We start from the raw sequence: 14,938 nt of genomic DNA, 5'->3' as shown, positions 1-14,938 counted from the left end.
TTCAGGCATTTGGTTTTGGTAGATTATATCTTCTTAGATCTGATGTATTTTATAAGTGAATTTTATATGGTTTTGGAACTAATTCAATAGTTCTTGTTTCTCATTAGATGATCTAGTGACTTGGGAGTAAATCTGAGATGTACATGCTATGGTGTTTCCTTTAAGTGAATAATTTGCTCCAAGGATAACATTTTCATTTTTTCCCCCGTAGAGCAATTGGTTTTTATATATAACTTACTTTTTTCTCCTACATTCAGAAGTAGGATTTCAGAGTAATTGCTGTGGGGAACAATTTGACATTTTTTTGGAGTGATTTTTATATTTAGGATCCAATTGTTATTTTCTAAGTCTAATCAATTACTGAATCACATGGATATGTTACTCTGGGGTTAGAAATTTTTATTTGACTCTCAGTTGCTTTTCCTCAGGCATCATGTGAGACTTGTCACCAACCTTGCTGATTCTCATCCTCATGAACCCAAGTTTCTTCATCTTTCTTTTCTCCCCTCACCCCTATGATACCCTAGTTTAAATCTCCATCATTTTCTATCCCATCTGTTGCAGTAACTTCTAATTGGCCTGCCTGCTTCTGGTTTCTCTCTTCTCCATATAATGCTCCAACCTGAACTTTAGGAAAACTGCCAGATTTTCCCCACTGCTTCCAGAATGACATTCCAACTCCTTAAAATGACATTCAAAGATTTTTATTATATGACTCAATCCTACCTTTCAACCTCATTTTCCATTAAAATGTAGTAAGTGAACACTTCTATCCCAACAGCTCTGTGGGCCGTGTTCTGAGATTGGTAAATAGGCCTGAATATCTGGGTAAAGGGTTTGTGTAACCATTGCAATTGAGGCTTAAAAGATGGGTGTGACTAGTCAAAGATCCTTCTTTTTCGCCTTCAACATTCAATTGATTGTGAAATCCAGGCAGGTCTTTAGACCACCTACATTTTTAATTTATCTCTTCTTCTCTGCTATTCTTGCCAGTGCCCTAACTTGGGTCTCGTCATCTCTCTCCTGGACTATTGCCATAGCAACCTGTCTCTTTCTCTCATTCTCTCTTTTCTCTAACCCAGTCATCATGTTATATCAAGGTATCATTCTAAAACAGAGTTCAATCATGACCCCTTTGTAATTCAAAACTTTTGCTTGTTTCCCCATTGTTTTCACTGAAAATTATGTACCCACTGAGCCCTAGGCCAGACTTCTTGGGATGGGATCCTTGCTCTACTACTTACCAGATATGTGATGTGAGACACATCATTTTATTACTCTGTCTCAGTTGCATCATCTATAAAATGGGGATAATAATGTTTACATAGAGTTGTTATGTGGATAAAAATATAAATATGAAGAGAAATTAGCTAGTACCTGGTACATAGTATGTATTCAACTAATAGTATCCATAATAATCACCATAAAATACTCCAGAGATTGGGATGGACTTGTAAATATTTGACTATTTTTTTCCTTAATTAGGGGTTTTTGAGAGTTAATTATTTTGCTAAATAACTGAATTTCAATGTTCTCTCCTTTTTCCTTGAGTAGGCAGCTAAGGATTGTAACTGGTGAATGGTTTTTTAAAGAAAAGGCAAAGCGTTTCAAGCAAGCCAATGTTCTAGGCACCGATGTTGTCCGACAGTCCATCTTAAGAAGAAATCCAGGTAATTATTGGTTTTAAAATTGTTTTAATCTTCATTTTGGCAAGCTAAATAACTTCCTTGTATTATGTAGCAGATGAATGCAGTTGAATTTCCTGAATCCCTTAGTCATTTTAAAACATGAAATCTAAATTTGCAATTCATACAAGGGAAGAAGAAATCAGTAGAAAATAAAATCCACGATGATTTTCCATATATCTGACACGCTGAGATTTTCAAAGAGAGCATTTATCTTCATCAAGACAGTTCTTTTCCTGCATGCACTTCCAATTTTACTAAACATTTAAGGAAGTAACAGAAAATGGATGAATTAAATGATTTACATTGTCATATTGTGAAAGCAATTATTGATTTCTCAACTGGATGTACTTCAGATTTCTTTTAAATGTTACTTTTTTGAATCCAGCGGTTCTCAGTCAAGGAGTGATATTGTGTACTGCGCTCTCCTCCTCCAAGCCAAGGAAATATTTAGAAATGCAAGGGGGACATTTCTGATTGTCTCGGTGACTTGCGAGGTAGGAAGATTAATGACATTTAGTGGGCAGGAGCCAAAGATGCTCAACAGCCTGAAAGGCACAGGACGATTTCACTCCATAAAGAATTATACTGTCACCAAATGCAAATAACACCCCACCCTATGAATACTATTCTGTGCATTTGAATTATAATTTAATTGGTTAAATATTGACTAAAACTTGTGTTTAGGAGCATATTTCTCATGTGTTGTGTAGTAAAGGTAGAGCAGGCATCTTCTGGCCTGTTCCTAAAGTATCTCATCTTTCATATACTAGAGACTAATGCCTTTGTTTTGAAGTCTGGCAGGAAGGGCTAGGAGGCTTGGAACTGATTCTTTTGCCACTTCTGAGTATGGCACTAGCAAGGAAAGGGATTCCCAGATGGGCAACATCAAGTCTGATGCCACAGATGGACAGAATGAAGTAGAGTTAGAATTAAGCAGTTAGCTATGGCCACTTCCTCCACTCAAACTTCAACACCTGCCAGAGTATATAGACTCTTTCTCAAGTCATGAGATGTATGCATAGGTGCTCATCCTCCCAGGAAATCTGGCTTAGGTGTTCAGGGTACTGTTTCTAGGATTCCATGCTTGAATTCAGTCTCTAGAGATACGAATCCAGACTCCTCTGTCCTAAAAATACCTGTAGAGGGAGGATGTATTATTCCTCCACTGTAGTCATCCCTAGAAAGCTTATCTCAGTAAATCCCCCACAGATGAGTCCTGATCTTTGTCCTCATTTAACTCTGGAACAAACCCAATGGGTTAGAAATAACTCCGTGACTGGATTTTTTAGGATGGGGGACATCATTGCCAATTATTATAGACTTCTTTGTCCCACTGAAGAATAGAAAATTGCTCTAATTTCTCGCCATTTTGTGTGTAAATTTGTCTTCCAATTATTTGAATGAGGAGCTGAAGAAATACAAAACCAAGAACAAACCCGCCAGGACACAGAGAAGTCAAACACTTCACCTTTTGCTGGGCAGAAGGCCAGCCATGATGGGCCCAGGAGAAAGGGGTAAGACACAGCCTTTCCAAGAGAATTTTTCCTTTATTCCAGACACCTCTAAAATAAAGACTCCTTAGTTTTTGAAGTCTGATGTCATTTCAGTGACCCAGAGAAGGTCAGAGACTCAACCAAGGTAACATTGTCCTGTCATTCTCATCAGAAAATGTAGTTTTAATAACTTTCAGTCTTAGATTAATAAAGGCCCCCTCTGATCTGAACATATAAGAGTTTTTCTTGCATTTGACCTATCTGGTTTTGTACCAAATGGTTCCCATTGCTTTTAGGTAGAAGGTTTCAAGTCAGGGCCATTCTTGTTTATAAAGATGTGATGACTGCCTTTGTTGTAGAATGTCAACACCTCTCCCCTCAACCTGAATGCTAATATGTGAATATCCAAATCAAAGATTTATTAATTGGGCTAAAAATGTTATATCCCCTGTTTAAAATGCAGCCTTCCTTAAGAGAAAAAAAAAATCACATTTAGCTATCTCAGTAACTTAATTCAGAAAGCAAATATATATGTCAGATACTGAGAATGGAAATGGGAGGCACATAGGAAAGTAAATTCAGAGAGGCACTGGGAAACTAGGGGCAAGAGGATTCCATCAAGGGAGAAAAGTGGCCCCTAAAATGCAAGCTATAAGGACCAAAAGGCAAACTGCTGTTTCACGGTATGTTACAGTCTTTGTTTTTCAGGCAGCTGTTGACCAGTTTTGCGGCTGAAGTAATGAGAGTTCTAATATATACCAAGTTACTTTATGGTTCTTTCCAAATAGCATTGCATTGTCTTCTCAGTAGAAATCAATGTGAGAGACTGCCAGTGTCTGAGGCTTTACTTGGCTCTACAGAAAGTCTTTTGTTATTGTTGTTATTGTTGTTGTTGTTTTTTAGAATCTTGAACTGTGAATAGGAATGAAACCTGAATGTCTTCTAACTCAAACACTCATGACTCATCATGTCTTTATTAATTAGCAGAGATGAATGGAAAAGATAGCATAGAGTGACCATACGTCCAATGTATTGATCATTCCTACCATGTTGAATCCATTTGTCACTCCTCAGAACTTCCACAATGCCTCGTGCCTGTGTATCACCCCTTACATTTCACTCTGACACCACTTCTTACCATCCACCCCCCACAACTTAATTATAAGCTATCTCAGTGTTAAATCTGTGGCTTTCTTGTTTTTGTGTATCCAACAGGGTATCTGGCTCATCAAAAACAATCAGTAGCATGATTGAATAAGTAACTCAGGGCCTATAGGTGCTTTTAGGAGCTTTAGTTTGTAGATCCCAGTTCAAGCACCTGTGTAGATTATAGAAGGATAAGCTTGTGTAGGATATAGAGTGATGGGCTTGGAGCTGGGGGACAATAAGCAACTCACAGCACAGTGAATTATATACATCTTGACTTGTTAAAAACAGATATAGTACTAGACTGAGCCTTGTTGGAACTCATAACTGGGACCTGATGATTCTCAGTCTTCAAGAAGTATAATCCCTCGTTGAGGGGAAAAGGTACACACCTACCTGGAAAGTGAATATGTATATAAGAATTTTAGGAAAATATAAGATGACAATATGAGCTGCTCGAAAGACTTTCTAAAACAAGACAAGGTGTTAATTAACTACAAGAGATGTCATAAGGCAGTAAGTAAATATTAAATAAGTGGTTTAGGTAATCAATGTCAGGAGGACACAGGGGTCATTGGGAAAGACATGGAATTGTAAGTGGGACTTGATGAGGACTTCGAAAGATGGAATGGGTCCAGGATAGCAAACGGTGGAGAAGAGTGATCGAGGTGCAAGAGATATCTTAAGTAGAAGTGTGGAGGTGGGAACATGTACAAGGTGGTTCTCAGAGCAGTATAGATTGACATAATATTAAGTGCTATTCTCGTCAAAAATATAATTTTTCCAGTCAGATTGCAGTTTCTGACACTGCAAAACACTCTTCCAGTGGTCTTTGAAACAGAGACAACGTGGCAGATTCCATTACGATTGTCCTAATACCCTTGGATACATTGCCCACCCCCCACTTAGAAAACCGTAGAATGTTGACTAAATGAACTGGCCTCTCCTAGTGCCATCACAAAAAAGAATATAGCTTTGGATTTTATTAAAGTGAATTAGGAAACCCCCATGTTTCGAGCATTCAGTAGCCTAGATTATTACTTGAATCTTGGTTCTTGAAAGCTGTTTTTACTCAAGTTCCAAATAATTTAGTGAAATGAGAATGCAATCAGATTTCATACTACATGAAACACTCCATTGTTTAAACTTCATTCCCACAGGGAGAAATGTCATGGAAGATATAAAGATGGTTCCTACTACATGGTTTCAGTCACTCATTCCACAAGAATTGGTTGGGTTCTAGTATGTTCCAGGCATAATCTAGACTCAGGGAACTTGGAGGGAACAAGAGCAGTCTAATAAGTTGCCACCTCAGTTTGTCTCGGGATCATCAGAGCTCCCTTGTCTAGCAAGGTGAGTTCAAACTCTTTATTCTAAGCACCCCAGCAGACAGGCTCAGCCCAGGCAGTGCTTATCCCTTCTCAGGTAACAATGATTAAGTTCCCAAAGTCAATGCTCTTTTTTTCTTATCAGGGACGGAGGCTTGCCTTACCAACAAGTGTTATGGCCTTGGGAGAATGTCATAACCTCCTCGTCCACCACCCTTGACACTATACTGTAGAGGCATGGGAATACCCCACAACCTCTCAGCCCCAAGCCCACTTTACTGAAGAATCATTTACTATTGAAAGTACTACAAATGGTCTTTTTGAAATTATATTTTGAAATGCTCTCTTTCTTATCTTTTAAATATATATATGTATACTTTCAGATTTCTTCTTAGCAAGTTCAGATCAGCAACCAGAGGAGAAATCATCATAACTCCCAAAACTGAAAGTGGGAGGAGCTATAGCATGGACTTAGACAGCCAACATTTTCGGAGTTTAAAGTCAGCCCCCAGTTCAGACAGGTAAGACACGTGCAGTTTGGAGCTGGGGAACAATATGTAACTCTTATTGTTTGAGGATAAGGGTGTTGTATTTCCATTCAAACAGTGCTTCTAGGTGTCTGTAAAGTATTATCTCTTTGAGAACTCCTAAAACATAACGTGGAAAGGCAGGAGGATATTTTTTAGTTGAAATGGAAAGCACTTACACTTCTGGAATTACAGCGATTGAAATCGTCTGTGTTGCCTGCAGGGATGAAACTATGTTTTGGAACTCAGGGCTGCAGTTCAAGTGGAGATGTACAGAGAAACAAAATTCTTTTTATTGATTTCTTGATCTTTTTTTGTTTAAACGTCTGAAAAAAAAAAAACCTCTAAGTGTCATGGATATTCCTGATAGCTTTTTAAAAATTATTAATAATTCATCATTTTAACTGCTTCAGAGAATTTCCATAAATTTCACTTCCACCTCCTCTAACTCATTATCAGTTGGGCCAAGTGAGAATCTCCTATGCACAGAGCTATCACCTTTGTCAAGAAAAGTAAAGAGAAATAGAAAGGATAGCCAAGAGCATACTTTTCATATCAAGTTTAATTTTCTTTATCTCGTTGGGCAGAAATCAAGGCTTACTTTAATGATTAATGTATTTTCGAAGGCAGCAATGAGAAAAAAGACCTATCCTCATGTTTCTCTGCTTTGTCCAAAATGTTAACTCACTTTTGTTTGCTTAGAGCTGCAGTAATTTTGCAAAGCCAGAATAGTAAAACCTTCTTAGGTTCTACAAGCAGAAATACATTCTCCTTGTTATTCATTTTAGAATATAGAAGGGCAAATTCCCCTAGAGAGGACATTCTCGTGCCTGTTGCTGTTTTTTTCATGGTGGCTTTCCATACCTGTTTCTTTTTTCCCCCTGAAACATTTCTTCAAACGTGTCACTTTATGCAAAACTGCACAGAAAAACATATGGAAGCATAAAATAAATAATTTATCCACTATCAAAAGATCATCACCATATTCAATATTTTCCAAATTTTCAAGACTATGTATATATTTCCTTTGTGATAAAATTTAAACCATGGTTGCCTTTGTCCTTGAAATAGTTACCTTTGACCTCCCTTGGAGTAGCCCCATGTTCTGTCCCAGAAAACTTAGTATAAAAATATCATTTTTGGTTTTGATTGTTAAACTCCTGACTCTTAAGACATCAAAATTACTTAGAGATGATAAGCAACTAGTTTAGTGTTGCAATTTTTGATCAGACTTCATGGATGAGCCATCTTGGCTTATACTTCAGGCTAGCATTTAAGAGAGATATAGATAGATAGATTATAGATAGATAGATAGATAGATAGATAGATAGATAGATAGATAGATAGATAGACAGACAGACAGACAGACGGACGGACGGAGAGAGGACAGAAGGATAGGGGAGAGAAGGAAAGAGGGAGAGAGGGAGAGAGAAAGAAGAAAGATGGAGTTCTTTTTTAAAAAATAAAACAAAGTCTCTTGGCCCAACAAACAAAATTAGATTATTTCCTTTTAAATTAATTTGTTTTATAGTTACTCAACAAGAATAAAGGGCATGGTCTCCAGTATCACAGTACTTGTACCATTCTTCCAGATTTTGTCTGCCTCGGTTTATTCATTGTGTTTTATCCCTTGCTGAGTATAAATAACCACAAAGCTGGAAAGCTATATGGACATGTTTCACCAAAAACTGGTGTATTGACCCAAGGTTTTCTTGTTCTTATTTTAAACTGGAAGAAGGTCCCTAAAAGACTTTGTCTTTTAAATTGTAAATACCTGAAATGGTTTACAGGTAATAAAAGTATAGTTGGCTTAGGTATGCCAAGAATAATGTTTCGCCTGTAAGAAAGAGAGTAAGGATGTTTGGGAGATCAGTAGAGCAAAATGTCCTTTTCCTAGAATATGCATTTATCACAATTAATAGACTGACTCATTAATCTACTGCCACAGTGATATGAGTTACATTATCCCAAATTATTCCTTAGAAAGTTGGCGCATGAGGTGGCCCATCTTTTCTTAACTTCCATCACCTAAAGATGTTAACTCCCTTTTGTTTGCTTGGAGATGCAGTAATTCTGCAAAGCCAAGTTGAAAACTGGAGGATTTTCTTTTCTCCTTGCATTCTACAAGCAGACTTGCATTCTTCCCTATAATTCATTTTAGGCTATGGAACAGCAAAGGGCTGGAAAGAGATTGTAAGATCCCAGTATCTTTGGTCTATTACCTGACCCAGCTTAGCAATTAATTTTCCTTTCTCCTCCACAATACATATTTCATCATGGTTCATTGCTCTGTTCCTGGAACAACAGGGCTGGGACATTCTTTTTTAACACTCACATCATATCAGTGGAAACAGTGTTTTATCAGATGCCTGGTTGACTTTGTTACTTTTCAGTCATTTCAAAGCAGGGAAAAGTATGAATGGGTTGGGCAAGGCCCAGCAGCTTCTCAGAAGAACGTGGCACATGACTCTTCACTGGTTGCTAGGGACTTGACACAAGAAGCAAATATAAATGTAAACTGTAGTTAATAAACAGAATGCTCTTCAAGGCAGTGATTCCTAATTCCTTTTACATCATGATGAGTTGTCGATGTGGCATAATTTGTGAGATGTCAATCATGCTCTCCCAGAAATAAACTCTCTGACAAAGATTCATAAGGGAGTGATTTATTAAATGATTCCAGGGGAAAACAGTAAGGGAGTAAGAGAAGTAGAATAAAGAGGGGAGAAAAAATAAGCAATGCCCTCAGGTTAAGTCTGAGTTTGAGGAGTCAGCTTGATCCTAGAAGGGACTCTAGCATAAGTTATATCTCTGAATTTTTCCATTTTGAGGAGCCGGACCATTGCGCTCCTATACCAATCAGTTGTCGACTGTGAATTCCCTTGGATAGAGTTTCTGAATTTAGCAAATAAAGATACGGGATGCCCAGGCAAATTTGAATTTTAGATAAACAACTTTTTTTCAAGTATGTCCCAAGAAATATTTTCATTTATTTTAGTTTTATTTTTTTATTAAGTTTATTAGGGTTACATTGGTTAATACAATTATATAATTTTCAGGTGTACATTATCATTTGACATCTGTATATTCTATTGTGTGTTTACCACCCAAAGTCCAGTTTTCTTCAGCTACCATATATTTGATCCCCTTTACCCACTTACCCTTCCCCTATCCCCTTTACCCTGTCTACCTCCCCGTCCTCCCCCACCCACTAGTAACCACTACTCTATAGTCCTCTGGTAATCACTAGTCTATAGTCCATGTCCATGAATCTCTGTTTGCCCTACTCATTTGTTGCTTGTAGGTTTATATCCCACATATAAGTGATATCATGTGATTTTCATCTTTTTCTGTCTAGTTTGAAATACTTTCATTTATATACTATATAAATATTAGTATATTTTTATACTAAAAATTATTTATCGTTTATCTGAAATTTAAATGTAACTGGGAGTTCTGTATTTTATCTGACAACTTTATACTTCAAGGTATTCTTAGGCCTCTAGCTTCAGTGCTAAAGGGCAGATTGCTGAAGGTCACAGGTGCAAACTATTAGCAGAAAAGCACTCAAACTAGAGATGGGCACACAGAGCTGGTGCAGGGGATCTGAGGGGATCTAGGTAGGATTCAACAATGTCGCCTAAAACATCAGTCCACAACCTTTTTGGCACCAGGAACCGGTGCTCCTATGAGAATCTAATACCTGATCTGAAGTGGAGCTGAGGTGGTGATGCTAGTGCTGGGGAGCGGCTGCAAATACAGATGAAGCTTCGCTCACTGGCCCACCACTCACCTGCCGTGTGGCCCGGTTCCTAACAGGCAATGGACTGGTACTGATCCATGGTCTAAAGGTGGGGACTCCTACCCTAAAAAACATAATGGAAAGGTGGAACTTCGAACTTAAAATTCACTCTGTTCGGTAAAAAAAAATGAAAAGATGATGCTGAGTTTTTCAGCAGCAATTCTGTCATGACATTGGAGGATATGGTAAGCATTTTCCCATGGAGCCTTCTTTCCTCTTCTGTTTCTCATCCTTCTTCTTCTCCACCCTCAACATATGCCAGCATACCAGTTATATCCAAATATTTTTTCATTGCTCTCCAAGAGGCCTGAGACTATCACAATTTCTGTGAAGCTTCACAAGCCGCATTGGTTGGCTCTAATCTAAAAGCAGAGGCCATACCATTCAAGCCACCCCTAAGCTAGTCCTCACCCACATGCAAGCACTACCCCTAGTGTGTTCTCTCTCCTTTCTCTACTCCCCACTCCCGGCTTTCTCACTCACACACACAGACATGTTTGGTACCTTTATGACTACGAAAATCAATCTTTCATCATATCTATTATTTTGGAAAAATAAGTTTATGAAACTCATTCCCTCAATGCATGATCCATCATCTTTTTTTAATCAGAAGTGATTTTCCTGTTCTAAATGTAATTTTCATTGAGATCTTTGCAATTAAGATGCCAATTAAGCAATGCCCTCTTATTAGTAATTTGAAGATAGCAAGGTGAGAATATTCTAGCTCTGAGTTTGGACCACAGCTATAAAGTCAATACTGATTTTGTGTATTAGATAAAATGCTATGTAACTAGTTGCTAATGCACTTAGCAAATACCTTTCCTTACCAGGCTTTACAAGTTATTCAAATTTGGAGCACATCTCTAACAGTATGTGAATTTTATTCCATAATACTAGCTGAGATAGTTTTGTAACTCAGAAGGCTATAGTGATTGTCCTCCAAAAAACAAAATGGTTTCACCTCTTTCTTGTGCCTTTGCTTCATTTGTCTGATGCTAATTCCTCTTTCTTCCTTCTTACCTGCTTTGGGTAAGCTCAGCCCTCTTTAGTGGCAGCAAGGTATGGGTAATCAAAGCCACAAGCTGTCACAAATGTTAACAACCTAAAACCATAGTGTCCTGAGAAGAGTGATTTTTACTTGCATGACATGATGAATATATGATAGAACAGGTGAGGAAACGTGGATTTACAAGAGTATTTAATTCATTTGGGAGTTACCTGAGGTCTGGAGTTGCCAAATAATTCTTCAGCTAGAAAGTTATATTGATAACTCAAAACCATACCTTTTTACACTCATCCTTTGCCCACCATGCACATCTATCTTGATTTGGGTTCCCCTAGAAGCAAACCCTGAAATAAAGATTCAAGAACAAGTGATTTTTTTAGGATGTGGTCTTGGAAAATACAGCTAGGGGAGTGGAGAAGCGAGCCAGGGAAGGGGGAAGGAAGCTGAAAAAAGTGTGTCATTAAGCCAGTTACCACTATAGGCAGCTAGACCTCAACCTCTGTGGACAACTGTAGGAAACAGAACATACCTCAGACTTATCCAATCAGGAGAGCAGGAATATGGCATATTTACAAACCAGTGCCCTGTTCATCCCTGGTTGAGGGATAATGCTGGGACACTAACTTTCTGGCACTTCTGACTTATTCTGTGCACATGAGCTTCATGCTCTTGTGATCTGAGAAAGTCCTCAGGCATAGAGTTGTGGGTGTTCCCAGTAAACAGGGTTTCTATGGGTGGATGTGAATGCTGAGGGGGAGTGGGCAGGGGCACTTGATTTCTGCTGTATTGTCCCTCCCAAACTGCTCTTGGACCTCTTCCAAAGGTACAGTTTGTCAGACTACAAGTTGCTCAGCCTCTGATTTATGTTTACTTTATGCATGTGATTTTCCTTATTATAATGTCAATAATGTTTGGGAGTGTAGGGATTTGGTAGTTCAGCCAGACTCTTGACATTATACTTTGGTTGAACTACAGTTGGGTTCTTGACTTGCCTCATTTTTGTAGTCAAATAATGATTGTAAGCCCGAAGCCTCCTCCTTGCTATCTCGTTTGTTTCTCCATTAGTTTTCCAAAGATTCACTGCCTTAGCATGTTATATTTATATGAACTAAATGGAATACATTTCTCTCCCCTAATATAATAAATTTCATTTTTACTCACTATTACCTAAGGTATATGATGTGATATATTACATTCTCAGATTAGCCAAGACACAGTAATGGCCTTCTTCAAATCATTGAGGAGTACAGATATATGGCTTGCTTACCTATGTATTTTATTTATACTAATAAACTCAACACATAGTTCTGCCAATATTATTGACTTAGTACTATATGCCAAGTGGTAAATGCGGAAGATCTTAGACAATGATACTACCCCACCCCTTCATGAACTTTAAATTTGGCAGGAAAGATTGGGATAACTGAACAAATAATTTCAAAGCAATATGGTATCATAATAATAAGATATTGTGTTTGCTCTGTGAAAATCAAAGATAGGCATTTTTTTTTTTTGTAGAGAATTCAGGGAAGCTTAATGGAGATGATCCCTAAACAATTTTAAGTAATGAAGTGGCTTTGGCCAGGTGAAGAAAGGTAAGAAAAACATTCTAGACAGAGGAAATAGTACAAAGAAAAAGAGGAATAATGCAATCTTTCATATGCTGGAAAACACAAAGTTAAGAGTTTTTAGAGTGTAAAAATTGAAGTACGGTATACAAGAGATGAGCTGTAAAGCTAAGTTGGGCCAGGATATGGATGGCTTTGGATACCTTGATAACATTTGTCTTATAAGCAACATAGCATCACAGGTAGAACAGGAGTTTAGCAAATCTGAACTACTGAGTACAGAGTAAGTGCTCATTCCATTTAGTTACTGAAAGCTAAGTTCTGCTAAACACTTGCTTTCCTTGGTGTCCATAGGGGAAGGCACTTGGCTTTCTTGCTCCTGACTGCTGGTCCACCCAAGGTTTTTCATCACTGCTGGACTCTCTCCTCCAACTGGTTTCTAGCTGTTGTTTAGAAATAAGATATGAGATCAGGATTACCTTATGATGGTAAAAGACCAAAATATTTTCAGACTGAGAGTTCTAGCTGCTCTTAACTCCTTCTTCTTCATACCCAGAGTCTTTCCCACATGGTGATTGTCTCCTACATTTTAGAGTCTTTTTTTAAAGGAAACTGATCCTTTAAGGAAACCATAAACATTTTTAAACCACCATACAAATCAGTGCTTGTTTTAGTAAATCAAATTATAAAGGCTTTTTATGTAATTAACTTTGAGATTAATTGAACAAAATTTTATTGGGCAACCACCATATCGTATTATTTTTGTCCGTTCTCCAAAAAGGAAAAGGAGAAAAATATGTGTAATTAAGCCACACAAATCCAGTGGCTTCAGAGAAAACTGCAGCTAGAAAAGCTGCCTTAATGAATTTCTGCTTCTTCCTCATTTATCTGCTTTCCTAATTCTGTATTCAAGAGCTCCTATGATGGTTCACCTGTGCTTAAGTATAACTCCTCCAAACACATACATATGTATAAACACATGCACCTAATACCTGAAATTTATTTCTTTAGCATGTGTTGACCTCTCCAAAGACTTTGGTTTTTAAATGGAGACACGTATTCATTTATTTGTGTGCCTGTGTACATGGACAAACATACACAGGGGTCAACAAACTTTTTTTATAGAGGTGTATAGATAGTTGAGACTTTTGGCTTTGTAGGCCATACGGTCTCTGCTTCAACATAAACCACAGGAAGAATATCATGTAGTCTCTCTGTCATACTACTCACTGGTCTCATTGTCCCAGGGAGTGTTAGTATCTCTCAGATTAATGCTGCCTTATGGCTGATCTTACTTAGAGCAATCAATTAACCATGTAGGCATAGGCTCAACATTGTCAGCGCACTCTGGGAAGGTTGGATCCCGAAAAATTCTTTCTAGACTACAACTCCTGGGAGACTATTGTGTAAACCAGAAAGGCAACTCATTAAATTATGGTCTTTTTCTCCTATCCTTGGATTCTTTTTCTAGAAATTGATATATCTAGGAAGCTATTATCAAGGTTTTGGGCCTGCATGAAATTAGAAATAACAAAATGGAGGGCTTTTAAAGTATATTTCATAAGCGAAAGTAAATGAGACTCTTTTCTACTTTAAGAAATATATCTTTCAAGTACCCCGGAATATATAAGCTGCCCAGATAGTGTCATATCTGTACACTTTGAGTCCTAGTAGAATAAGACAAATGTATCTCTTTCTTGCTAGTTTCCCCTTAAGCAAATTTTAGCTTGAAGTTTTGTTGGCACTGATTTCTAATATTTCTAATTTAAATATCAATAACATGATATGTGAATCAAAAATAGTTTTTTCCTCATTGAACTTTAAACTTCTCTAATTTAAATTTGGTGAAACTTTTATCCTTTTCTTGTTTAAGTGGCAAAGATTTATGTATTACATGTCATATTTTCCATAACTTCTAAAAAAGTTGCTGTCCAAATATTTATGACATTCTGCCCCATTAGACTAAATCTTTTTAGTCTAATTAACTGAAACAGCCAACTAAGAGGAAAATAATTTTGAGAAGCCCAGAGTAAATGTCAGGGACAAATGTGAAATTATATGTCATTTTTGAGATAATGCTTCTGGCAACAATAGTTTCCAGTAGCTGGCTTAGAAAGCACAAGAATTTTTTTTTTTTTTTTATTACAGGGTAGCCTCTTGAATGTCATTACAATTAATCAACTTCTGCCATAACTTCTATACACATAGATCTTTTTGTTCTAGTAAGGCTAATCCATGATGGGGACTTTTTCAAAACCGCCTGGGTCACGGAGAACCTTCAGCACAGACACAAGCAGATTTATCCACATGAGTTCCTTTGGATCATAACTTCTTGGCTCATTTTTGCAAAATTCACTCTTAGCCTTTCTTTTTAAAGGAG

General features: G+C 37.5%; 1 protein-coding gene across 7 annotated transcripts in view; it reads left to right on the top strand.

Annotated features, from left to right (window-relative positions):
• SYTL5 (synaptotagmin like 5) overlaps positions 1-14,938 on the top strand; it is a 216,001-nt gene that overhangs the window by 158,157 nt on the left and 42,906 nt on the right. For 6 of the 7 annotated variants that reach the window (XM_025051343.1, XM_025051342.1, XM_025051337.1 and 3 more), the window contains 3 exons: positions 1,555-1,670; positions 3,094-3,202; positions 6,039-6,176. In XM_025051343.1, the coding sequence (XP_024907111.1) occupies positions 1,555-1,670; positions 3,094-3,202; positions 6,039-6,176 (363 nt within the window). The remainder of the gene's footprint in view (positions 1-1,554; positions 1,671-3,093; positions 3,203-6,038; positions 6,177-14,938) is intronic. The other variant, XM_025051339.1, reaches the window with a different exon arrangement.

Source organism: Pteropus alecto, unplaced genomic scaffold (assembly GCF_000325575.1).
Source record: "Pteropus alecto unplaced genomic scaffold, ASM32557v1 scaffold28, whole genome shotgun sequence".
Classification (NCBI taxonomy): domain Eukaryota; kingdom Metazoa; phylum Chordata; class Mammalia; order Chiroptera; family Pteropodidae; genus Pteropus; species Pteropus alecto.
This window is presented reverse-complemented; position numbering and strand designations above follow the sequence as displayed.